At 40.9% G+C, this 27,661-nt stretch overlaps 1 protein-coding gene across 15 annotated transcripts in view; it reads left to right on the top strand.

Moving 5' to 3' along the window:
• CUL4A (cullin 4A) overlaps window positions 1-26,476 on the top strand; it is a 57,515-nt gene extending 31,039 nt beyond the window's left edge. For 6 of the 15 annotated variants that reach the window (XM_071430661.1, XM_071430656.1, XM_071430655.1 and 3 more), the window contains 3 exons: window positions 233-405; window positions 955-1,107; window positions 1,379-2,982. In XM_071430661.1, coding sequence (XP_071286762.1) covers window positions 233-405; window positions 955-1,107; window positions 1,379-1,474 — 422 coding nt within the window. In that variant the 3' untranslated portion in view covers window positions 1,475-2,982. Of the gene's footprint in view, window positions 1-232; window positions 406-954; window positions 1,108-1,378; window positions 2,983-16,434; window positions 16,551-18,251; window positions 18,466-18,570; window positions 18,733-21,750; window positions 21,969-23,379; window positions 23,503-24,418; window positions 24,489-24,681; window positions 24,853-25,466 lie in introns of those variants that run through there. The other 9 variants (XM_071430666.1, XM_071430667.1, XM_071430665.1 and 6 more) reach the window with 7 other exon arrangements.
• Window positions 26,477-27,661: the final 1,185 nt, after the last annotated feature.

Here is a 27,661-nt window from a genome sequence, read left to right on the forward strand (position 1 = left end):
CTGAGATGAGCATAAATCTTTCTGATCTATATAAATCTGTGCATGCTCTCAGCATTTAGCCTGTGGAAGATGAGACCAGGTTTGAAGGCTGTGAGCTACTTCTTAATTGGAACTTAGAATAAAGTATTAACATAAAACCAGTGGCTTTTCAATTTATTTCTAGATTAATCCCATAAAACTCTTGATGTTAATGTTTTGTTCTGCTTTCTCCCATATTTGAACTCCTTCACAGAGGACAGTGAATTAAGAAGAACCTTGCAGTCTTTAGCTTGTGGAAAAGCACGAGTACTGATTAAAAATCCCAAGGGCAAGGATGTAGAAGATGGAGATAAATTCATCTTTAATGGTGATTTCAAGCATAAGTTGTTTAGAATAAAGATCAACCAGATTCAAATGAAAGAAACAGTACGTACTTTTTGCATTTATTCAGTTATGTATTAACTGTTATATAACAGTTTATGTATTAACTGTTTATATATCCCATATGGAAAGACGTAATCTCTTGTATTTTTTGCTTATAAAGAAATGAATATTTAAATTCAAATTATAATTAATTTTTAGAGTAGTCAAGATGACCCTTCACAAAATTACTAGTAAGAGCTATATGAGGCAATAAAGACTTTAAAATCACTGAAATTGAAAACAACTTAGGTTGCTTCCTGTGCTTCCAAATTTAAATGTCTATATATTAAACTAAAAGGATCTTGTAGATGTTTCAGTCCATCTTAGAAGTTTCTGTGATATTGCTGAACTCATGAATCAAATGTCCACCATGTCATTTCTATATTTAGCAGGTAAGCTCTTGGAATGTGGTAATGCATGCATCTGTCTCAAAGATAAATAAGAATGCACAAATAAGAGCTTAATTTTATTGTGAAGGTTAACTATAGAGATAGAATTAATAAAAAGTAGCAACAGAGGGTGATATGATTTGTGGTGTTGTATTCTCTTTAGGTTGAGGAACAGGTCAGCACAACTGAAAGAGTATTTCAGGACAGGCAATATCAGATTGATGCTGCTATTGTACGAATAATGAAGATGAGGAAGACTCTTGGTCATAATCTTCTTGTTTCTGAATTGTATAATCAACTGAAATTTCCTGTAAAGGTAACTCATGTTTTTGTCAAACCATCCTAGATTTATCTAAATATATGTAATATATGTTTCTATTCAGCTTGTCTGTAAGAGCACGAAATGTGAAATATCATAGAATTAAACCCAAAGATGAAGGTATTGAGTGAACAGAAATAAGTCAGAGTATCATACTACATCAGTTATATACTATGATGCATTTCTTATGCAGCTTTTAGCAGTATTTTTTTTTATATGTTTGCCTTTGTATTACTAACTGTTATACTAATCTCATCTTTTCTTGTAGCCTGGAGACTTGAAAAAGAGAATTGAATCTCTTATTGACAGAGACTATATGGAGAGAGACAAAGACAACCCCAATCAGTACCACTATGTTGCATAAAGAAGAAGAAATAGTTTTATTTAAAAAATTTTAAAAAACTTAAAAAATAAAAACCAAAATCATCCACATATATCTTTAGGACACCAAATACATATGCTGTTCCAGACTTTCCTTTTAGCAGATTTCAGGTTGATGTACATTATTCAAGCAGCTGCATGCACTGCTGTGGAAAAGAAGCAAAATGACATGTTAATTGATCACCTTTGTCAAGACTTCTTACTAATTTTAAATGCCCTGGGGTTTTTTTTCCCCCTTTAGTTAATCTTTTGTTCTCTTGGGTTCTTCAAAATTTAGTTTTACAGTTTTCTTTAACAATGTCATTGAAGTTGGATGGAAAGGTAAAACCACCTGTGTGAGAAATACTTCTGTCATGGATGCAAGTCTGGTTTCTTCATTTAGGTGTTCCTAACTGCATCCACAAAGTCCCTAAATGCTGCATTCTTTAGCTACAGTTACAACTTGGGTAACTTTTTAAAAACCCTTCATTGATGAACATGTATGTACAAGCAGTGTTGTTGAAATACACTGAAGTTTTGCACCATGAAAACCCTTAAACTTGTGTTCAGTTAATTTTCTTCCAAGTTATTTCAAACTTCAGTCTGGTTTGGATAAATCAGGTTTTGAAGTGAGATTCTTGAAGTGCCAAGAGGACAACTGCATTCATGTGTGTACTGAGCTGTTGGATACTTTAGCTAAAATATGGATTGTTCTATTATTACTACTTCTGCTGGCTTGGGTGGCAAAGATTGGATTTGAGTCAAGGAGGCCCTACCTCATTTTAGGGCAGCAGGTGTATTTCACTGTTCCTGTAATTGCCGTAACATTTAGTTCTGCCTTGAAAATAACATCCAGGGAACCTTCTGTACAGTGTGCTCCACTTTAAGAAAACAAAACCTTTTTTTAAAAAAGTACTTTTATGATCTCAATATTGGGAAAGCATAGCTTTTTGTCTTGAAAGACTAAGGACTTTGTGTGTACTTTGTTACATATTGTACATATGTAAGTTGATTTGAATTAAAGAGTGAAAGATGCTGTAGATCTGTTAGATAACTGTAACCATAAGGAAGACACACCTTTTCTGGTAATACTTGGAAGACTGTTTATTTTCCTGATTTGTCTACTGGTATGGTATGTTTCATTCTGAAAAAGAGCTACCAAAGGAGTTTTGATCACTACATAAAGGAGAATTTACCTGAGCAATATTTTCTTGAGATACCTTACTAAGTTTATGTAATGTGGGGTTTGTGCATCAATTAAAAGGCCACTTCTTAAAGTAAACAGTGCTATGAGGTGACAACTTGTGGAACCACATATTAAAAGTCCTTATTCTGTCCTCTGGTGTTATTAATTGTATTGCATTCTGAAGTATTTTTGTTCCCTTTGTGTTTGGAAACTAAACACATTTAGTTTATTGTATTTAAAGCATATTTAATATTATAATTTAATGTAGACTTATTTTAATATTTGAATCTTCAGTTAATGCAAATAAAATCTTTGATGCATATTAAGTATTAATTTCTTAGCCTTTGTGAGGATGTGGCACTTCAGTTTATTTTTGAGGTTGGCTTTTTAGTGTTCTACCATTCACTTTGTAGTTCAGTTTTTACAGATATGGAAACCAGTCAGATCCATCTTACCAGACTTCTAAACCAAAAAGGAATATGTGCCTCACAGAAAGGTAATGGCCAGAGAGGCTTAAACCACACTGAAAGCTGGCAGTAGTGTGCAGTAGCTGTTAGGAAGCAGTGAGAATGTCCTGCCTGCCCCTTCTGAACCCAAATGTTCTGGTTCAGTAGTTTTAAACAATAGCTTAAAGCAGTGGTGTTATCCTGAAGATGACTGAAGTGGTTCTGCCTCAAGAAGCAATGTTAATTAAAAGTGCTGAGATATGCAGTTTTTCTTAATTGTCACAGACTAAGGGCTCTTTGGCCGCATTATTCTGGTCTAGCAATTAAACATGAATTGTTCCACAGCAGTGGAAATTATGAAGCCTGTCTTTCTGTGCTGTATGCCCTTGGTACCCAACTGTATCATCCCCTACAAATAACCTCAAGCAGCAGTACTCAGAGGGGTTTTCCTTGGTTCTGCCTTTCTGCTTGTGGCAGTGGGGGTTTTGTCCCTCATCCAGCTGCTCATCTCTACCCATCCCCTTACCCCCTGAACCCACAGAGAACATCATGATCCCTGAAGACTTATCCAGACTGGTCTGCAAGTGGCTTCAGAGGTTCAAAAGCTTTGGGAGAGACTGACAGGCCAGGTAATTGTGACTCTTTTTCTCAGGTCCTCATTTTTAATTTGATTTCCTCAAATTTTTCTTAATGGGACATGTTATGTGCTAAACCAAACAGGTAAGCAGTTATTTTATGAGTCAGCATGGAAATCACTTCTTCATAGTGAAACAGCTGCATTTGATTGCTTTTCAGTAGCTGGTGATGGAATTTGGCTGAGCAGTCTGACTGCCTCAATCAGTTGGTTCTTTGGGGTCACATTGCTTGAGTGTACCTGTACCCACAGGGCAGAGGTTGCTAAACATTTCTTCCTGGAAGATCACCCAGTGCTGAAGATGTTGGGCAGCAGCAAAGTAACAGATGTTCTCTATAGCCCAGCAATGTTCAGGTATGTTAGGGAAATCTGGATCTTGGCAATTCAGTGTCCTTAGAACAAATTGCAGAGCAGCTTCTATGGAATCACAAAAATAACAGTAGGAGCCTGGATACAGCTGGGGGTTCTAACTTATCCAAACATACACATTTAAAAAGCAATTTTCCTAAATGTGACATGCTGTTATCTAGCCCAACATTTCCTGAGGGAAAGTGATTGTGAGAATGTAGGCTGGGGGCTGACTTACAGGTGCTTCCCAAGCCTGGCAGTTCCAGCTCTCCTTAGCTCTCCAGCCAACAGCCTCCTTTTTGCCCTCTCCTTGGGTCTTTTTTCCTTAGCTCTGTATTTTAGCTTTCCCTGGATTCCTTTAGTTGAACCTGGGTTTAACATTTAACTCTTGATCTGCTGCAGCTTTTTTCATCCTTTCTTTGTGCTATGCATCTTTGAAAAAAAATTACCTTTCAGGTAACTTCAGTGTCTCAATTTGTTATGCAGATCTACCTATGCACTGCTCCAGGCAGGGGGCTGAGTGCCTGGGAAGCTGCCCAGTGGAAAAGGACCTGGGTGTGCTGGTTTGGCAGCAGCTGAACATGAGCCAGCAGTGCCCAGATAACCAAGAAGGCCAATGGCAGCCTGGCCTGGATCAGCAGTAGTGATCCCAGCAGGAGCAGGGCAGGGATTGTCCCCCTGTACTCAGCACTGCTGAGGCCACACCAAAAATCCTGTGCTCAGTTCTGGGCCACTCACTACTCTCTACTACAAGAAAGACACTGAGGTGCTGGAGAGTGTCCAGAGAAGGGCAACAAAGCTGGGGAAGGGTCTGGAACACAACTCCTATGAGGAACAGCTCAGGGAGCTGGAGTTGTTAAGGCTGGAAAAAAGAAGGCTCCAGAAAGGGAGGGAGCCTTATTGCTGTCTTTAACTGCCTGGAAGGAGGCTGTAGCCAGGTGGGGGCATTGCTCTCTTTTCCCAGGTAACAAGTGACAGGATGAGAGGAAAAGACCTCAAGTTGTGCCAGGGGAGGTTTAGACTGGATATTAGGAAAACTTTCTTTACTGAAAGCGTTATCAATCACTGTATCAGGCTGTCCAGGGAAGTGATGAAGGCACTATCCCTGCAAGTATTTAAAAGGCCTCTAGATGTGGTGCTTAGGGACATAGTTTAGTGGTAAGCTAGGCAGTGCTGTGTTGCCAGTTGAACTCAGTGATGTTTGAGGTCTTTTCCAACCTAAATGGTTCCATTCTGTTTTTAGGTTTATTATCTTTGGCAGGTATGTTCAGGAGAGTGGACTCTGTACCATGAACTTGGTTAGCCGTTCCTAGCAAGTCTCTTCTGAAAGTAGGTAACTGTGTGAAGTCAGGTAATACTCAGCAAAAGGCTATGGGAAAATAGAGTCACATTTCGTGGAAATTCTTTCCTTGTAAAATCTCCTAGCCTGTACTCTGTCTCATTTGTATGTACTCTGCCTTGACCTCACAGGACAGTTTTTACTGTAGTAATGGCTCCTAACTCTCCTGGGTGTTTCCCCATGAGCAGCCCAATCTGCATCCACAGCTCTGAAGAAAGGCCAGGGTGTGCATCATGGTTCCTATCTGGGCCTGTGAGCATGCTGCATGGCCAGCAGCTCTGTCAGATGAAATGTGTAGTGGCTGGGTATGGACTATGTTTCCTTTCCCTCAGTGACAGCACGAATCTGGACCTCCAGGCTGTGTATAGAGCAGCTTTTACAGAAGCTTTAACTTTGTTTGTTTATGTCTTACCCTGCTATTGTGTTTGATTGATGTCAGCCAACAAGTTACCAAGCACTGGGGCTGATGGCCAGCATGGCTGTGCAAGACTTGATGCATGTGTCTAACAAACACCCTGGTAGTACTTGTACTGAAAGGAGGTGGAAATTGATATGGTGCTGTCTCTGCCCCATTAATAAAGGCCCAGTGAGCTAATGATCCACATCATGAAGGTCAACATCATTCTCTGCTGATAACCTTATGTTCCTTATTTACCAAATTTTACCACAGTATTGTTGCTTTATGCAACTTTTTTTTTTTTGTGAGCAATCCAAGCATCTGTAATTTTTCCCTTCACAGATGCCTACTGCTTTTCCAGTAGGAGGCAGAATACTGCACACCAAATTTAAACCTGACCTTGGGCCTCCCTTCCCATTTGTCTTGTGGCAGACTTCGTATTCTGCAGACTTTCCTCCACTGCCAGTGCAGGTTCCAAAAACCGTGATCCAAAATGAGAACAACTCATGTCCCACCTCCATTACCCTCAACCCCTCTGCAGATGAGTCATTCAAACACTTGACCAGAGCTGCTCATTATGTCCTTTTTCAAACTAACTTCTGCTTTTGGCAATGCATGGAAAGAATAAAGATTGCTAGAAGTGCTGCAGGGAAAAACAAACGTAACTAAAATAATGCATTACTGTGTCTAAAAATGCACAGGTAAAAATGCATCATTAAAAAAGAAATTCATGTTTACAGCAATAGCATTGAAAATGAAAGGCAGCTCCACATGCCATCCTGGTAAACTTGTCCAGGATGTTTTGGGGAAACAGGAACTGTGAGCAAACTCAGACAAACAGCAAGGAAAGGACAAGTTCACAGCAGCTGAACTTGACTTTAGCAGCTGGAAGTACCTAATTTGCATTTCAAATGGGTTCAATGTAAAAAAGTACGAAGGCAGCTTGGGAGCAGGAATCATTCTGCCTCAGAGATGATGAATCTGGAGCAGCCTGTAGTGAGGAGAGGGACTCTACAGCAGGCGTTGTGAGAAAGCAGAGGACACTGCTAATGGCACACATTCCAGTCGGACTAGAAACAGGATTGCAGGAGCGAGATCCAGCTTCTGGGGTTTCAGATGAAGTAAGCATACCCCTAGCAGTGTGGATAAAAGAGAGCATTGGATTACAAAGTGATCAAACGACCTGGGCTGTCCATTTCCATTACGTCTGAGAATGTTTACAAGCTAACTTCCACCTTCTTTTCTGGTTTTCTCAAAAAAACCCCAAAAAACAAAATAAAAGGGATTCCTTAACAACCATGAGACACTTGAAGCTAGGTGAAATTGCAATTTTTACCCATGCAAACACACGTCATTAACACTCCCTGTTTTGTCTTGGAACACATGTGACCCATATGTATACCTGGGTATATATAGATAGAACACTTCGGCGAAAACAGACCATCAACTTCCAATATTTTTACATAGCTGGGACTGAATTAATCCTGTGCGAGACGACTGTACTCACCTCAGACTGCCTTTAGCTGCAGTGGCACGCAGCCCAGAGCCCGCTCCCCTCACCCGGCCCCGCTCCCCTCACACGGCCCAGCTCTCGCGAGATGCTCCCCTCCCTCACCGCCGCTGCCGTGCCCCGGCCGGGTCACGTGACGGGCGCCCCGCCTCTGTGACGTCAGCGGTCACATGACCGGCCGGGGCCGTCGCCAGAGCGCCCCGAGCGCGGAGCCGCCGCCGCCGCCCCGCGCCCGCCCTCGGTCCGAGCCCGCTCCCGCCGCGCCCCGTCCCTGCACCCCGATATGGCCCGGGGGCTGCTGGCGGCGGCCGCCCTGCTCGGTAAGGGGGAGGACGTGGGCGGCCTGTGCGATCGGCGGGATGGTGGGGGCGGGTCGCAGCGGCCTGAGGTGGATCTGGGGCCGGCGGCGCTGGACGCGGCACCTGTAACCGGAGACCCGCCTGCCCGTCCGCTCCCGCCTGCTGTCGGCCTGCCCGGGCGCTGACTGAGCCGCGGGGGCTCAGGGCTCTTGGGGGGCCATCCCCCGCGCTCCCTGTGGCGCCCGGGAGCCTCCGAGGGCCGCCCGGGGTCCGAGGGCAATGAGGGACGGAAGGCGGCGGCGGCCGCGCTGAGCCGCGTTAGAGCCCGGGAACGCCGCTCTGAGCACCTGCGCTGGGTGCAGGGACTGCGCTCCGGGAAGAACCTGGAAACGCGCCTGGAGCACGAGGCATGGAGACGCGGGGGCTACTGATGTCATTGCTAGGAAGCAGCGCTTTTCTATAGGATACGTAGTGCTCCGTTGCTTAATGGCTTTCTTCCTGCCCTATCTTGAGTAAAATATGAAACGCGTCTGGAATGGAGAGATTTCAGTGCCTTGATGAGAAGGTTTGTTAGGTTAGCGAGGCTGTTTAACGAGGAAGTGTGTCTTGCTTGTTTACTGATAACTACCTTGCTTTTGGTTTCTTGTCTTGAAAGCCAGATCACACAACGCTAGCAGGTTTCTGAGCTGTGGCTTTGGCAGCAAAGGAAACTTGTTCAGCAGCTAGCCAAAATATTTCCCAAATAGAGTAGCAGTTGAGAATGCTTATCTGCCATCATTTTTGAGCTGGGACAGTCCTTGTGACTCCTGTAACGTCTCTTTGGTAGTAAATATCGTTATCACCATTGACTGGACTTCAGTTTCACTGAGCCCAAAAGGTGCCGCTCTCAAAGGGCAGCGAGCAGTTCAGATATCCAGCCCTCGTGAGCCAGTGCAGCTAGCACAGCGATTTACAGTGCTCCTGCTTTTTAGGGCTGCCAGCTGAAGTGTTGTTGAACTGGTGTCATAGTGGGAGTTACTTGAATAGTTTGTTTGATATAGTTATGGCTTAAATGAAGAATTGTGTTATAGTTTGCTTTCAAATAAGCTTCTGTGATTTTTATGTGGTACCACAGTTAATACTTTTGGCCATTGCAGTAGTCTTCCTCTGCTTAATTGGCAGTTACAAACATCATTTGGTGCACCATCTTTGTCACTTTCTGGCATGTGAGATGTGTTAGGTTTCTGCAACTGAGGCAACAGAATAGTTTATTTTACCACAGATTTATTTATTTTTGATTTTTTATTTTATTTTATTTACTGATGTTCAGGATGTTGTACCAGTGTCTAGTAGCTTAGTAGCTGGGTGTTTCTGCATAGCTTTATACTACAATCTTGGGGGAAGATCTTGCAGTGCAGATAGAGACCCCTTTCTTGCTAGAGTGTGGGGTTTGGATTGTGGGTGAGGGGAGAAGAAGAAGAGATAAAGATAATAATATATGAGCTGAAGGCTTCAGATATTTTAGCTCATTTGCAGCCTTTTAATCATCTGAGTTAACACTGGTTAGGATAAGGTCATGATCACAGGAGACTGAAAGATTAGTATGGGTGGGGCAGATGTGAAAACTTGTTTGGTGATGCCTTGACTTCAGGACAGCAGAATTTTTTTTCCCACCTGAATACCTCATCATACCTCACTTAGTGTTTCAGTTTTCTCTTTAGATTGAGCAGCAAGCACTAAGCTGAACATTTCATATGTCAGCATTGAGCATTTTGTAATTGATTTCCTCACTACCATCAAATATACATATGAAATTAAGAAAACATTTAGGTAGCATATGGTACATGCAGGGAAAGGGGGCTATGAGAAATGGAAGTACCTCCTCTAAACTTAGCTGCTGCTTTTTGAAATACCGAGTAAGATGGTGCTTGTCTGTTGTTGAGCACGATGAGTCAGTTGGGTTGTGTGCCAAAGCCAACAGAGCTGCTCGTGCTCTCTGGGATCTAGAGCACCCGTACATTGTTTCATTACTGAAACACAGACACATCAGAGAACACTTTCCTCTAGATTTAGGGTTAGAATCAGACATGTGTAGTGAATAAGTAATGAAGTGTTTGAGAATTGCAGAAGGGAAAATTAATTTTTCAAAATAGTGTGATCACATTTCAGAGTCACTGACGTATAATCCACGTTTCTATTGTGCAACTCTAGTCCAAAGAGGAATTTCAAACCTTACTACCCATGTAGAGATAGTTGAGAAACTTGATAATAAATTCCAGCCAGTGAGAAATCTGGTGCAGAATTGGTTTTTTTTGGGCTTGGCATTATTGGTTGTTTGCAACTGAGACAAGGGTAACTTGGTTTTCACAAAATCTAACTGCTTTAATGTTGAGCAACTTTGGAAATATTGTTTTACCAAGTGCTGCCCTTGACAAAGTGTTTGCTTGATAGCTGCTTGAAGTGTATGGCAGAGTCTCTAAGGATCTGAATTAGTGTGCCAGTCATCATGTGATAGGTTACTTGGCAGATGACAAAGTGAAGAATTGCCTAAGTACAGAGGAACCTGACTCAAAGATTGATACTCTGTTGCAACATTAACTGCTGTTATCTCTGATAAGCCTTTGTAGGTCTCAAAGATAAAAGTTTATTTCTAGCAAAAGGCACACCTTGCTTTTGCTTGTTTCAGCTTCCACAGTTTGTCTTTGCTCTTAAGTCAGCCGTGATTGTTTGGAAATTCCTTGAGAAAGCTTGGTGCTGAAATGGATTTCTTGGTATGTGTTCTCTTAAGCTTGGCAGAAGACACTTTTGGGCATGTAAGTGGTGGGAATTACAACAGCCATTTGAACAATCCCTTGCATTATCTTGATTCTATTGTGCATACTTTTAAATGTACCTTATCTTTTGGTAAATCAGGATTCCACAGTTTTTGGGCATCTGACTTCAAGATGGCCTGGTGTCCCTTTCAGTTTCAGTATAACTGTTTCTTAACCTCCTCTGTCCCTTGACAGCACCACTGACTATCAGTACTACTTTTTCTACTCTTAATTTCAAATGTGAGTGTCTCTCCAGTTACAGATCACCCTGGCATTATGAGTACAGAGTTTAAATGTGCTTCAGCTCTGTGCAGTGGGTACTTGTTCCTTCTCCAGTGTTCAGCCTTCAGCACAGTAGTTCACAGTTAATATGTTTGGTTTTCTTGTATTAAACTTCTGATGGCATCTGTTTTCTTAACAAGAATGATATGGGAACACCTGTATTCTTACTTTCTTTGACAGGGTTAAGATCTACTCTGTAGGACTAGGAGAGTGGTTTTACTCAGGCAGTTAGTTTATTTCCAATATCTTCTCCTCTGGGGAAGCTTTCTCTTTAAATTGTCACACAGTGCTCCTTTCTTCAAAACATTGTTTGGGGCTGGCAGCTGCCTTGAAGAATGTGTGTTAGTTGTGTGGTGTGATACAGCAGCACTAACCAGAGCCAGTGCAAAATGGACTTGAATGAATGCTGAAAAGGGTCTGGCCAGGGGAGTTCAGCTCTCCCAGTGCACTCATGCAATCACTTGCTGTAGAGCTATCCCAAGACTTTCTTCCTTTAGATAGGAAGCCATAAAGAAGTTTCATGTGACTAAACTTGAGGCAGTTGTGCAATTCTCTGGTCAAATGGCAAGTGTATGGCTGTTAGATTGCCTTTCCTTTCTAATGCTTTTGTACTTGTATAATTTGATTTATAAAGACAGGAGTTATTCATCTGCAAACTGAAATGGAAAAACAAAATGTTTGCTGCCTTAATTGAAGTCAAGAATATCAAAACCATAATCTGAAATGACATGAATTTGTCTCTTGGTTGGCAAGGATGCATATTCTGGGCAGGATCAGGAACTTGATGTAATCAGGTGCTGCACCTGCTCAAGTGCAGCAATTTCTCTTATCTCTGAATTAAGCTCTGTTCTCCCTTTCCCCACCACTGTGTGGGTATTCAAGTGAGTTCAGCCTTGTCTTTTCCAGCTTTCCAGGCAGCCAGCATTCAGTCTCATGTGTCTGTTGGTGAAAGGTAAGTATAACTCATCATTTCATGGAGACCATCTTGCCTCTTGCAAAGTGTTTTGTACGTCAAGCCTGTCACGGGATTTTCCTGCTTTCAGTTGTTCCTGTCTTTCTGCATCATCCCAAGGTGGTATAGGTTCTGAATCCTAAGGAAGTGATCTTCACTTGGTCTTCTGATAAAGGACTTGGACCTGGTGTCCCTCTGGGAGTGGTGCATACATTGGAAGACAGAGCGTTGTAGGAGAGTGTAACTCCTTGGGGATTTTTCCATTCTATTCTCTGGCATAGATTTAGGAGTTAAAAGTCGTGACTGAAATTACCACTGTTCACAAAATGAAGAGTGAGAGATGACTCTCTCATTCTGATCATTCTGAACCACCAGAATAAGTAAATTACTGGGCAGTTTGGTTAACACGTACAATAGAAAATAAACCTTCTTTACATAATGACCAGCGTTTCTTATCTCCTTGGATGAATGCCCCACAGATAGCAGTGTTCACTGTGTTTGTCATCAGAACACCTGGGCAAAGGTGCAAGGCAACACATCAGTGCTGTAGCTCAGGTACTGGATGATTATTCAGGGCTGGTATCCCTTACCCCAGAGTGCTGCTGTGCAGTATTTCCAGGGTGGGCTGGAGCTGAAGAGAGTCCATGGGTATGACCAGGCTGTGGGATACTCTGAACCCCATCACAGCACATCCCAGGAGCTGGCAGCTGTGCTGTGCTGCAGCCATGGTTTTCCTCTTGAACACTGCAGGCAGTCCCATCCACCAGGTATCTGTACGGCTTAAAGTACTGATGATCCAGGATGCGTGGCCAGGTGGATTTGGATGGCTTGCTGCCCTTTATCCCAAGAGGAAGAACAATGCTAAAGAAGTTTTTACTTATGCAGGAAACATGACTATAGTGATAAACCCCAGATTACACAGAAGTAGCTTTTGGTTTTTCCTTATTGTCAGTGTTTCATGTTTCTAATAAAAATTGGAGGCAAAGTAAATCATTAACTGTAGTAACTGATGTCCTCTTTGCAAGCAGATGGTGTACACAGTTCCCATTAAATATGCTTGGTTTTCTAGCACACAACAACCATTTGTCTCTCTCCCTTAGTAGGTTTCCATTATATGGGAGAGTAAATCATGGGTAGCTGTGTTTGACTAACAGGATTTCAGTTATAAAGAAGCTGAAACCTGAAAGCATGTGCTAGATTGTTTTGTTAGCTTTGTAGTGTTCAGCTTAAAACAAACAACTTTATGAGGTGGATTTCTTTAAGATAAATTGTTAGACAATCAAGGAAGTATTTGTTTTGTTTGACTTAGTTATTTTATCTCAGACTGTTAATATACTTTGGGTTTTCTTGAGGTAGGTATGTTAGATAAAGAAGCATGCTGGATTTTATTCAAGCAAGATCTCTAGTTGTTGCTTTAACAGTTACCTTAAGTGTTTTCTTGCACATGACTATTTCTTCATTGCAGAAATGAGGTATGAAGGGAGAGATTGTCTTATGATTTTCAATTGAAAATATGCTGCTAGAATAAGTATTATAAGCAGTCTTTTGTTGGAATATACTGGAATACAAAGGAAGCATCTGAACCAAGTGAAATTTCTTTGTACATTTTTGGTAATTCCTTTACTAGATATCCATAATGTAGTGCTTCCAGCCAAATGATAATGAACCTAACAAAACTTACTTTTTGCTATTGAAAGGTCTTGGACTGCTTCATTTAAATCTGAAGTACTGCACTTGCTGTATCACAGATAGTTGTTATAGAGGGCTCTGCAGTTTATTAAGAGGAACATTTGAAGCCTAAAGTTAAGAATCTGGAGGTTGTATCAGTTTTTGTGTTTAACTACAAAGAATGATATTGTTATGAGATGTACAAACAATACAAACAATATCAGATATGCCCTGATAGAATTAAGCAATACATTATGTAGCTATATTAGAAATATTCCCAGGATGGATTGATTCAACATCAGTTTGCTTTTCTGTAGTCTTGACATTTTGACTGTAGGCTTGTAGTGTTTGTAGGCTGCTGATGATTCATGCATTAATCACTACTTGACACTGAAACTGCCTGTACAAAACGCAACAGCTGCTTTCCTGCGAGCTGCTCCTGTGCCTTAAACTGGCTGGAGCAGACAGTAGGCGGGACCTTCTTTCCTTCAGTGTCTTGATTTGTTTTTCAGTGGTTTTTTTATTCAATTTTTCCTTGCTCCTATGGTCCCATACATTTCACTTGGTTTCATCTGCATTCCTTCAGGACCTTGGGAGCAGATGATGCTGCAGCTCAGTTCTGTCTGATCACCATCCCTGAAAGTGTTGCCTTACTTGCAGTGAAACAGCTCTCGCCACTCCATCAAGGACACTCAGTGTCTCGTGCTGGATGTGTCTGTCTCATCACTGAAACTGCAAATCCAGCAGCTGCTGAATAGTTCTTAAGGAGGACTGGGGTTTTATAGCATTTGTTCCACACTAATGAAATCAGGATTCATGTAATGATATTACTTTAACCTTACAAAAATCTAGTAGTTATGCAGGTGTTACTGTTTAGTGTTTATTCATGCCCCTTATTCTTTATTACTTAAACTTGCTGAGGGTGATTTATCAGCTCTTCATTACCAGAATTTGTCTTCCATTTGATATTTTCTGGTACCTCTGCATTGTCTGTTGTTCTCTAAATCACTTGTAATGGACAGGTCTGTCATGTTTTCATTTCGGCCAGCAAGATTTTTCTTGTTTTTCAGTCTTTTCTTTCCCTTGCATTTCTTTTGAAAATGATTTTTCTTTCATTCTTTTACTCAGTTAGTTCGTTATTTTTAGCTCTAAAATTGCCAGGATTTTAATAGCTATCAGACAAGGGAGTCTGAATGCACACTGAAGGTTTTCATTCTAGCACATTTTTCAGTCATAGTGTTAGTTCAAGGAGCAATGGATTCTTATTGCCTGCCTCAACTCTTTTCTGTGCTGTGCTAGAAACCTTCAGGAAGGTGTAAGCAGCTTGCTTTGGAGAAAAGTAGTGCTTGCATGAAATGTAAACAAGTTCCAGATGTAAATGCAAATTGAAACTTCCATGTGGATGAACATGTTTCTGATACTGATCTGAATTGCAGTAAATAACATTTCTTTGGGTATATCTGGTCCTTAACGAACATTTTATGCTGGACATAAAGGCAAAGGTAGGACAGGTTTCGTTTAAAATAAATTTTCTATGCTGTCTGTTCTTAAGCATTTTTTTTCTTCAGTCTCTCTCTGATTTCAAATCTGGACTCTCAAAAAAAAAAGATAAAGTTGAATGAATTCCAGTTTCAGCTTTGTCCTCCTTGGTGCTGGGAGAGGATGTGATGTTGCTAAGGGGAAGATGACAAGGGAAAATGCTTGCTGAGTGCCAGAGAAATAGTTTCCAATGTGTTCCTGCAACTGATGTGCCTTCTGCTGAAGTCCAGCTGACAGAAGTCCAATTTTTCCTAATAATTGTCTTTGTACAATTGTACACACCATAGTTTTGCAGTGAAAAGTTGTAAGATTTGTTTTTGAAAACTTCTCAGGGAGGGAAGCTAGCTAATGGATAATCTCTCATCTGGATCTTTTTGCTATTATCAGCAGTTGAATGGATTAGCATGTTTGACTCCTTAAAGCTTATTTGCTTGTGATAATGGCTTATGTCTTGCAGCTGTTTTTTACCAGGTTTTCTGCAAGACTGAAGTTGTTGCAAATGCCAGCTGATAAAGTGCTAGCATGAAGATGGTTCACACTTTTTGCAGTGAGGTTCACTTGGGGGGGTGGTGGTGACAAATTGAGAATCTGAAAAATAAAAGATTCTAAAATAAAGAACTGGTCAGGAGCAAGAGCACTGTCAGGTATCCCGTGCCACAAATGAAGTAGGAGATAACCAGCTTTCCAGCTGTTTCCAGCCTGCCCCAGTGTGTCCCCTGTGTGAAGCCTTGTTGGCAGTGGGCGCTGGTCCCACTGGTGCCAGTCCCTGCTGCCATCAGGAGGGATGGCTGCGTGCTCCCCTTGCCGTGTGTTCTTGTTAAGTCAGTACTTGGGGCAGGTGTACTCAGCGTGCTCTGAGCATAGAGAGGCTGGAATGGAGCAAGGGGCAGAAAGGCTTTTCTCTGCTTTTCTCAGCAGCTCAGCCTGAGTTTAGCTTAAACCAGTCAGGATAACATAACCTCACTGTGTGTCAAGGTCTTGGCCTCCTCCTCCTCTAAAGTGTGGAGAGTGTGAGGATGGTAAAGAGAAGTTCTCCTGGCAATGGTAGCATGCTCTATCATGATATTTTTGGCAGTGCCTTCAAAACATCTGCAGTCCATCCAGGCTTTCTAAATGCTGCATTCAGTGCATGTGCAGCTGAGTGTCCTGGTACAGCAGGAGTGAAGGCTGCATGCTGTGCTGTGGGGGGAAGGCAGAGTATTGGAGGCATGCAGGATCAAATAAGCTAAGCCAGGTCTGGCTGAAGATGGTAAAATGGTTGCTGTGTGCAGAGAACACTGAAGCTGCCTTGAACACTATGACTGATGTTTATTGCATGTCTTTCTTATCTCTTAGGAACCAGAATGTCAACAGTTTTGGTTTGGGTGGCTTTGCAGTTTTATAAATGAGGTGTTTAATTTGTCCTCTGTTTGTTAGTGATGTTGAAGCTAATCTAGAGACTGTTAATGCCTAAGCTTCCAAACTCATGCTTAAGTTTTACTCCTAAAATGTACAGTTGTACATATTTGTCTCTTTGGGATAAAAAATGCAAATTTATGTGACACCGGGTTAACCACTTTTTATTTTTATCAGGCTTTTTACAGGCTTCCTCTTCATTTGAAGTGAAAGATTCAAGTGGTAAGGTCTGCATAATTGCTGATTTGACAGTAGCCTTCTCAGTGGAATACCAAACCAGTGTGCAAAAAGAGGTAAGGGCAGTGAGTATCTGACTGCTTGTTATTTATTAGTCTTTTTAGTATTTATAAAATATGTGGTATCTTTGCATGTGTGCAGTATTTACGCTTTCTCTGAGTATCTTTGCATGAAAAACTGCTTCCACAAAGATTTTTACTCTTCAGTCATGTTGCATCAGCTTTTCTTTATTACCAATGCTTCTTCTAATTAAACGGCAAGGTTGAGGCTGCCTGAAACAATCACAAACAAAACATGTGCAATTACTTTTGTGACTGAAATTCCACACCTGTCCTGTTGATAAATAAAATGGCTTTCACTGACTGTAAAGGCAAAACCACTAGGAGTTCTCTTTTAGTAACTTGGTCACACTCACGTGGATTAAATCTGAACTGAAACATAGCTTTTAAACTTTTTAAACTCTGGAAATCGGTGACCTTATGTAGCAAATCTCTAGATTTCAGTGTATCTACAGACTAGTGCAATGCTTACAAATTGTTCCATATTAACAGCAAAACCTTGTTAATGGAAAATTAAGAATTTACCTTAACAAATAAATGTTGGGATTTTTTTGTATCTTCACCACTGAATAGGAATTGGGGATTATTTATAGTCTTATTGCAGTTTTGTGTTGTTGATTTTTTTTTCCTAGCCTAGTGTAATACAAGGTTAAAAAAATCCTACTACTTTACCAGTGGTGCACTTGCTGTGTGTGATTTGAACTGAGCCTTATACTGTACATTCCATGTTTTCAGTGGTGCTGATGGTCTGAAATCCTGATACTGGTATATGTGTTTGGTATATTGTTCAGAGCTGACTTCTTTCATAACATACTTTTGTCTGTTTCTTATTGTAAGCAGTAAGCTCAGAGCTTCGCAGTAAATGTTGTATTGGTCTTCAGTTATCACATTCCTTCACAATGTGTAATAACCTCAAAGTACTACAGCCAAGCTACGTAGGATGTACCATTCACTTTTGTTGTTGCTCAGTTGTACTACAAGAAGCAGAGCTTAAATTCTCCCATTTTTCATATGTCCAGAGTTTGCCAGATTTGATTCTTGTAGTACAGAAGTACCTGCAAATTCATATTGCTGGTTTAGAAGGAAGAAAAGTCTAAGAGGTGCTGTGAGTATGTACTGTTCAGTCCTCCCAATTTCAGAGAGCAGGATTCTCAAACTTGAATGCCAGTAGCATGCTGCTTGCTGTATACTGGTACATAAGTGTCACAGACATCTTTTATGAAAAATCTTTTCTTTAGGACTTTTCCTCCTGAGAAACTGAGAGGCTTCAGGAACAAAATGTAAACAATGATTATCTGCTGCTGTGGAATGCAACAAGTGGATTTATGATTAGTCTCATGCAGTTGTTTCTAATTAATGACTAATCACAATCAGCTGGCTCGGACAGAGAGTCCGAGCCACAAGCCTTTGTTATCATTCTTTCTTTTTCTATTCTTAGCTAGCCTTCTGATGAAATCTTTTCTTCTATTCTTTTAGTATAGTTTTAATAGAATATATATCATAAAATAATAAATCAAGCCTTCTGAAACATGGAGTCAGATCCTCGTCTCTTCCCTCATCCTCGGACCCCTGTGAACACTGTCACATATAAGTAGATATCTTATATGTTAATGTCTGCTGTATGTTTGTAGCAGTTTTACAGGATATTTAAAAAGCTATGAGGAAAAGCTTACGTGTGTTTTATTTTCTACCCCACAGTTTGTACACTTCTTTCTTCCGCAAAATGCTTCAGTAGACTCACAGAGCTCATGTGGTAAAGATAATGCATCTCATCCAATTTTGGTATTGGATTTTGGAGCAGGACATTCGTTAAGCCTGAATTTCTCAGAATCTGCAGACAAGTACCAAGTTGAAGAGTTAGTTTTCCACTACAATCTGTCAGATGCAACTTTTTTCCCAAATTCAACTACAGGTAAAATAAAAACTTACTGTTGTTACTGTAAAACCTTTCCTGGATATAATACTAAGTCCTTCCTTTGAATACTGGTACATACTAATGCAATGTATTTTTTTACAGGAGGTGTGAAGACTGTATCACAGAAAAGTATCATTCAGGCACACATGGGCACAAAATACAGATGCATCAACTCCAAGCACATCAATATGAAGAATGCCAATGTTACTTTTAGCAATGTCACTTTGGAAGCCTATCTCACAAATGGCACTTTCAGTGTGAACAGTAAGTATCTTGTAACAGAAAATTAACTTGATGAGCTAATTTTACAACTAATAGGTTCTTTCTTTTAAGTCCTGACTAATCATATTTAAGGTGAGTACTGGATCTAAAACTCTGACAACAGCATCTTTTGAAATGAATGGACTTGCCTCAGGTTTTCTCTGTAGGATGTCAGAATCTGTGGCTAGGGGATAGTACCCTGGGTTCCCATGGGTATTGTACTGGGCTCTTCATGAGTATGGGTGTTAAGCACATGCTGCAGTAGGTTGAGTGGGCATATGGCCAAAATCCTACTTTAAGAAGTATCTGGTAACTTCCAAGCATTATGGCCTCTACCAGAGTAATTTGAACTGGTTACTCTGTGCTCTGGGGAAAATTAGTGAAATAATGGCAGACAGTAGAGAATTGGTCTGTAGAGAGCAGAAATGTACATCTTCCTACAGGAGGTTTTATGTCAGCTGTAAAAGTCAGGTTTCTCTCTTTCAGGGACAACCACTAAGTCAGGTTTTTATCCTGATTGTTTGTATTGAAAAGTAGTGTGGAATTTTACTTCAAATTATTAAAGGCCAATTACTTCATGGTGTGTTCATGTCCTTTGCTTTTGTGGCAGCAGTCTTCAAACACAAAAGAGCTGTATAAACTGATTCCCCATACTATCTTAAGGAGTGATAAATGTTTGCCTTACTTTTAGAGTCTTTGTTTTCCCTGGGATGTAGAACTTTCCTTCAGCTGTTAATCCCATTTACGCACCTGCTAAGTTGAAACAAATATTAAAAATTAGGGTAGCCAGTGCTAGCATGGAATGGTTACAATGAACAAGTGCCTTCTACTGGAGTATCTCCACCTTGTCTTATTTCTGTGAAAAATACCTTGCCTGATGCATGATAATAGGGGGGCTGCTTCACATGACTGGCTCAGATTTGTATGTATCATTCCCTTGATCAAATTTTTCCATTCAGTGAACTAGTTTGCAGTAAAGATGTGTACCTACATTTATGCTTAAAAAAACCCACACCAAACCCTGATTTCTATTACTGCAGTCTTCAGAACTATTTTTTTTTAAATTATGGAACTTTGATCTGATTGTTTTAGCAGTTAAGTATGATAAGTGATCATTTATCAGCAGGCTCAAACGTAAGATATGATACTGGGAAAAGCTGATTTTTGCTTCTACAAAACTTCAGTGAAATCTCCCTACTGTGTAATACTTTTCTTTTTAAGACATTAAGATCTTCTTTTATATAATCCTCTGGTTCCATTCTTGTAGGCTTGTGCCTTCCCCTGTCCCTTAGGCAGCTAGTTATTGATAAACTTCAGATCTGGAATTTTTCCTTAATGTTTTTCTTTCCTCTGCAAATCTTTAATGAAAGGATATTTCTGCCAGTGATTGGTACAAGGCTCACTGAAGGGAAGAAGGATTAATATTCAGTGCATCTGCATAACTAGAAATTGTGACTCTGTCAGTGTACTAGAAGTTAGTGACTGAGGGGATGGTAGTGGTTATCTGCAGCTCTGAAAGAACACTTCATTTCCTCTGTGTTGGTAGTTTTGCCAGCTGCTTTCCTGTAACTGTCAATAAAAGACATAAGGATTTTTGTCTCATCTTTTGATCTGTCCTGAAGAGCTACTAGAAACTGCTCTAAATCAGTTCAGTAAAAATAATGTATTAAAATTCCAACTAGGCTAAACTTCCACTCAATGTGATTTTGTTGTTTCCATCTGTGCCAAGTTAAAGAAAAGCCTCTGTCTGTTGAGGTCTTGCAGATAGAGAGTAGTTCTCCTTTGAAGTGCCCAGAAAGATGCTTTTTGGTTTGTTAGGAAATGATTTTGGGATCAGACCAGTATCAGTCTATAAAATACAGGATCACTCCTCCTTCATCCACCTTCATTCTGCTCTTGGACTTTCCAGGAGTGGAGTAGAAATAGGAAAGCATGCTATGTTGGAGTGTGTGTGACTTCAGATGGTGTGATTAGAGTTCTTCTTTCTGAGCCATAATCAAAAATTAAGCTACTTAAACTGTTCAAGGCTATTTATTAGTTGTCTTTTATCTGTGAAGTACGTATGCATTAAATTTTAGAAGTAGACGCTTTGAGTGCGAGTTGATTGTTGCTGCAGTTGCTGTTGTCCTTAAAAAGTTGCAAGTTGTTATCCCTGGCATGTGGAGATGACCTTGGCTTGGGACATGGAAGTCTCTACTTTAGTAATGTCTTTGTTATGACCTTTGGTTTTGGCTTAGATGTTCAATGCAGGAACCTTCTTGGCTCCCAGATCAAGTTAAGATCTTGCTGCCACATGTTTCCAAGTACTCTGGCAAATAAATCAGAGTCACTGTTCCCTTGGAAGTTGCTGCTGGACTGGATGAAAAGAGAAAGTGAACTTGCACACCTTCACACCTTGTTAACCCTGTGGAGGGTGGCTCCTCGTGCAGGACTGAAGGGAAGATGGATGTGAGAGGGATACGGCAGAAAACTTAGCATCAGAAGCAGTCTTAGAATCCCCCCCTAAGGACAGAAGAGCCAGAGCAATATATTAAGGCTACTCTGGTTATTGCCAGAATAATGAGAGTGAGGGGAAGGAGAATACATCTGGGAGACCACTTTGAACAGTGAGCAGGAGAACTGTTCCTCTGCTTTTCCCACACAAGTGCCCAGAGTGTGGGATAGGGATCCCAGCCTGGCTGCAAACAGACAGCAGGAACACTGGAACAGCAGGACAGCAGGAATGCTGGGTCTGTCAGATTTACCCTGACCCGATGGCGAAGTGGAATGAATGGATGTGAATGAAAGTGGATGTGGTCCCCATGAATTTCAGTAAATTACCAGCAGAGGTGTAATTTTCTCATGCCTTGCCAGACTTTGCAACAAGACTTTAGGTAATGCTTTACTGTTGTGTTTCTTTTATTATCTTTTATTAGGAAAAAAGCTACTTGAAATTGTGTCATCCTTTCCCTCGAGGATTAAAAAGGTAGATCATCCACAGCTTCATTTTGTTTGGTAATGACTGTTTTCCTTTCTCTGCAGAGACAGAATGTGCTGAAGATATGGTCTCTACTACTACTATGGCGCCTACAACTCCTAAACAGACTACTGGCCAGGTTCCAACAGCTGCCCCAACACCAACATCATCACCCCCAAATCCTACAGTTGGTAAATACAACGTGACTGGTCCAAATGGAACCTGTGTACTGGCCTACATGGGCTTACAGCTTAATATCACCTATCCAAAAAAAGATGAAAAGGTACATTTTGATTTTTGTTTCTTCAAAACCTTCAGATTTCTTCTTTGGGGAAGAGTTGGTAAATTATTATAAGCTAACCTTTTTCTTTTAGAAGCCCAGGTGTTTGTGTTCATCCATTATTATCCTCTATTTGAATTGCTTAACCTGGTCTGGACTAGTGACATTCCAAACACTTGTACTGAAAGTGGTTCTTAAGGATTATTCCATTCACTAAAAGCAGCATTAAACTGGTCTGTTGAATCCAGGAAGTGTATATATGGTCATTTAAGAGAAGTAGTAAAAATTACCAAGATATGACTAGGGGAATCCTGTTATCAAAGTTGCAATCAAAACAAGATTTTTAAACTGTTAAATACAGAAATTTGGCCTGAGGTATAGAAAGAATGAATGACTAGTGGAAGGGAAAATTACTACTGTAAAACTGGACAGGCTTCTGACTTAATTAACTTCCAGCCAGCACTGAAGACATTGGGTTTGACTTTGATGCTTAAAAGCTACATAACATCTGATTTTAATAGAATTTTAAAAAAGAGAGGAAAAAATACGAGGTGTATATATAAGATCCAGCCCTGGCACAAATTCTTTCCCTCCACTGTTGGTGCAGAGCCTGGCTTGCCAGCCCTATGGACAAACCCAGAGTCCTAAAAGGACTGTTGAATGCCCCCAACAGGAAACAGTGCTACTGCATTTATTTATGATGTTGATGACTGAAAGGTAAAATCATGATCACTTATAGCTGGTGTGGCCGTGCAGTGGCTTGTTGTGATGGGTAACTGTGTTTTAGCCACCTTAATTGTGTGAAATTCCCTGATTCTGGTGTTCTGCTTCTGGTGGAACAGCAGATTTCTAGTGTACTGACCAGTGAGGAGGTGGCAAGTGGGTTTTCTGGTCACATGAGGATCAGCTAAGAGCTACTGAAAGAGTTTCTATTTAATTGTTTGGCAAGTGGCATTTAACCCACAGTCTTCTGCAGATGCAAGACAGTATAAAATCTATAAAATCATGAACCATGGACAAAATGACGTGCAAGATGATTTGCTGACAGGTGGTCCCCTAATTGCTTCTACCTTATGTCAAAGCAGTATTTTATAGCATCTTGCCCTCTGTGTGGTGTGGTGGTTCTTGATATTTTTTTTCTTATGCCACAAGGACCAAAGCAGTTTGTGTGGAGAAAGCAGTTTGGATCTTGCCTGCAGCCAGTCAGGGCTGCAGAAAGCTTTGTTAGATGTGCCCTTAGTTATGTGTCAGCCTGGTAACTCAGGTGCTGCCTGCACAGGTCTGCCCTGGTGTCTGGAACACAGGGCAAACACAACACTGTAGGCACGAAACACAAGCCAGCCACACCTCAGCTGAGTGGAAGGTGATGTGCTCAGTCTCTTCAAGTGTCATAATTGCTCCTCTTCTCTCACAGATGGGTTTGGATTTGCTGAATTTCATACCACATAATACAACTTCTTCTGGGAGATGTGACAATACATCTGCCTTGTTGAACCTGACTTTTGAGAAAACGAGAGTTATCTTCCTGTTTGCCTTGGTAAGAATCTCTGCACCAAGTGTGTAGGGTCTGCAGCACTTTCCATGTGGGAAAACTAAGTAGGGCAAGGGCAAGAGGAAAAAAGACAGCTACAAAGAGAGTAATGAGTTCCTTTGGTTTTAATACTAGGATTTGGTGGATTTTATGCTAGGTTACCACTGTGTGAAAAGAATGTGTTTGTGTCTATATGCACGTGTACATATGTGTACAGAGAAAAGTATTTTGTTTGCAGTGGGAACTTCCTTGAAGATTATGTTGCTTACTCTTGAGGGTTCTTGCTTAAACTGGGAGCAGCCTGTGAGAAGTGGGCATCTAATCTAATATTAAGCCTGGAGCTGGATTTAAGTTCTCATTAATATTCTGTGTACAGCCCAAAGGCCAAGTGTGCTTGTCTTCTGGTCTCCTATGATGGTTAGGAATCCTGTTTCCCACAGCCCTGCCCCAGGTGTTGTATTGGAGCTGCATACTTTTGAGGACTGAATCCACTGTTTGTCAGAACTTCATGCTCCTTTTTTTGCTGATCACGTTGAGCCGTTGCTATTAAATGACTCTACAGCTCTGTGGGGTACCAAGTTCAGTGCAAGTAGGCTGCTTAAGCAATGGGTGGGACTATGCCTGCAGTGTGGAAGTCAAGTCAACAGTTTGAGGGTGTCAGGGCCTCCTTTCTCTGGCTCTTTGCCCTCTCACAAAATAATCTTCCTTAAGGTGCATACTTTCTGTAGCTTTTCTCTCCTAAAGTCCAACTAAACACCTCCTCTGGATGCTAATCCCATTTGTGGTTCTACATTTTAAAAACCTTTCTCAAAATGTATGCAGATTGGAACATGAACATGAACAGCTTATGTTGTACATCATCATCGTCATCCTAAATGACAACTACTGATTTGTTGGTTTTTGTTTTTTTTTTTTTTTAAAGAATGCAAGTGCTGAAAAATTCTTTCTGCAAGGTGTGAGTGTAAGCACAACCCTGCCTTCTGAAGCAAAAAGTAAGGACTTCTAAAAAATCTACTGTGATTACTTTAAATATTAAAGGTAGTTTGCATTAAATAATGTGTAAGAAATGTTGGGGATGAGTGTATCAAATTATGGCTCTATGGACTTATAGCTCCTGCTCTTCAGATTTATATAATTAATTGAGTTTCTCTTAATAAGAGATTAATAAGAGTTTCTCTTACACAGATCCAAAATTTGAAGCATCAAACAACAGTATGAGTGAGCTGAGAGCTTCAGTAGGGAACTCCTACAAGTGCAGTTCTGAGGAGAATCTGCAGGTCTCGGACCAAGCCCTTCTCAATGTATTTAATGTTCAGGTCCAGATTTTCAAGATTGATGGAGACAAATTTGGGCCAGGTAAGAGATTTGCATTTGGCAGCCCCTGTCAAATCCAAGATTTGTGAAGTATACTTAGATATAAATACAACATTCTGTAGTCAAATGTCAGCTTGTGGGTGCTATGCTTAGCCTCTGCGTGCCCCACTACAGATGATGTGGGGGCTGATTAAGATGTCCAAGTTGAGGCTAGTGGGAGAAGTATGTAAAAAGCTGTGAAACAACTTGGACTTGTTCCTGATGGTCCAGAAAAGAGGTAAGGAAGGGTGCTACCTTTCCCTCCAAACTGTGGGCAGACAGATGTGTGAAAGGGGCAAACCTGTCCCTTGTGACTATGATGAAAGCAAAATGCCTGTGGGAAGGGTCATGTGGATATTTATGATGGCTAAATTTGTGTGTAACTAACAGCTCTTGAGGAGGATACAATCAGTATAATCTCCATATTGTGTATACAGCTGGTGCTAGAAAGACTTCATCCTAAATGATCATAGTTAGTGGACCTGGCTTCCTTTTCATTGTTGACAAGCTAGCTGAGCCAGTTTTATTGACATGCTGAGAGCAGAATGCTGAAGTTCTGGATGTAGCCATCTGTTGGTGCACTAGTACCTAACATGGATCTTTTTCTCTCTCTTCAGTGGAAGAATGTCAACTGGATGAAAATAACATGCTGATCCCTATAATAGTTGGTGCAGCCCTTGCTGGTCTTGTTCTAATTGTCTTGATTGCTTACTTGATTGGCAGAAAGAGGAGCCATGCTGGATATCAAACAATTTAATTACTTGCACTAAAATCCAGCATAGATGAAAAGCAATTGCAAGAGGCTGGGGGAAAAAAATCCCCCTACATTTCCCCTGAACTGGTTGATATTGTAAGGTAACATCTTTTCTTGCAAATTGCTTCTTTAAAGTCTGCTTTATTAAATGTGAAATCATCTTGCAGCATTTAACTATGCACAAAAATAACTTCTGAAGATTCTGGTGTTTAATTTTGCTAACTAGTTTTAATATTTACCCACTTAGAAACAAGCTAAAAGTTTTTAAGGGTGCTTTTTTGGAATTGGTGTAAGATTATGTCAGCTACAGATTCCAGAGAGGGATGTTGCTAACTCTGACTCAATTTCAGAACTCTTAACAAAGGGAAAAGGTTCATTATTTGCACCGCTGCCATTGAGCGATGATGTTAAGTATACTGATGATGCATTTGAAAAAATTTTAGTAACAACTGACAAAATTGAAATCTAAAACCTGAACTTCACCTTATCTCTTAGGTGTGTATTTTTTACTAAGCTTTAAACTCAATGCCTGGCACATGCAGGGTGTGAAAGACGCAATACTCAAACCTTACAGGAACTCTGTATGATTGGACAACTCCCCTGTTTGATATTTTTGATGCTCTGCCAGCTTGTTAGGAGCTGGTACTTTTTTAAAATGGGTGTTATTTTTATTTACTTTTTTTTGTAAAGTTATTTCAGTCTGTTCTGTTGGAAGGTTCAGAGAGATCCTGTTACTGCACATGTGTACAATATAGATCTCAATCTGCTGATTCTATTGCTTTAAACTTGGCTGGGGGGTTGTACACTTTAAGGATCAGTTCTTATGTATGCATTGCCTGTAACAATGCTAATAAAGACACTTTTTTTTCTGTATTTATTAGTATTGCTGATCACTCTTAAAACCATTTGTTGAGGGCTGAAGTCATGGTTTGGAAATATTTGGGAAGCTTGAGACAATCATTAGTGTGGAGTTAAAGAAGTGCTTAAGTTTTTTCTTTGTGGCACAAAGGAAAACCTTAATCTGTGTGTGTGTGTTAGAATCAGGTTCGTTTTGCACTTTGTGTTTGGAAACAAGGAAAGCTATGTGTTGGTAACCTGAGACCTGGAGGAGTTAACTCTTTAAACTGTCACTTCTGAGGCATGTTGCTATACCAGTCTACCTGCCTGAGCCTCACTTGCTGACAGTGCTGCTAAGGCTCTTAGTGTAAGGACTGTAAATGATATTTCATGTTTGATTCTGAAGTTGGCCTCTTACCACAAAGTAGGAAACTCACATCTGCTGAGGGCTGTGTGCCTTGTTATGTGCTGGAAATGAACCTGGGTGTTTAAAGCTTCCCTGACTCGCTCCTGCAGGAAGGCTCTGGTGTTAACAGTACCAGCTCTGTGGGGCAGGATCTGGCGCACACCACAGCATTGCACAGAACACTCCTGAGCAAGAGAACCTAATGCAGGGCAGTAAGGCTGGCTTTGGACCAATGCCCCATGATCTTGAAGGTAACTGGAAGATGAATTTTCCTATTAGTGAATAGTGTTTTCCAACACCTGCTGCCATACTAAGAGTATGTTACTGCTACTGTCTTTATAATTCAGTACTTGAGGAAAAAGTGTATGCCTGGTACCATAAAGGATAGGATAGCTCAGAATCACTGTTGAGTAGCAGTCTTGAGTTGTCTAGAAGAGCAATCCTCTACTTCCTCTGAAAAAGGGGATTTTTTTTTCTGCTGAGGAATGAAAAAATCTCAATGTGCAAGATAGGGGGAAGCCACGTCGCACAAGCAATGAAGAGAGCATGAGGTGCTGTTGAGGCTTTCCAAAGTAGTTGTTTGCACATGGAACATAAAACCCCACAAAGTGCTCCAGTCGTCTCTCCTTTCCCCAGCTGGAAGGAGAGAATTTGGCCACGAGAGGGCTCTGTACGGACAGGAAAGCAATTCCCAGACTCCTGGCCCCAGCAGGGCTGGAAGTGGCCCGGTGCCAATACAGACTTAGAAACTGTGCCGTGTCTTCCCCAGTCAAAGAAGTCTGTTCGTGGATGTCTTTACAAGTGTTTCTCCTCAA

The sequence above is a fragment of the Agelaius tricolor genome, unplaced genomic scaffold, assembly GCF_023055355.1.
Source record: "Agelaius tricolor isolate 1412-34295 unplaced genomic scaffold, bAgeTri1.0.p SCAF_7, whole genome shotgun sequence".
Taxonomy (NCBI): Eukaryota; Metazoa; Chordata; class Aves; order Passeriformes; family Icteridae; genus Agelaius; species Agelaius tricolor.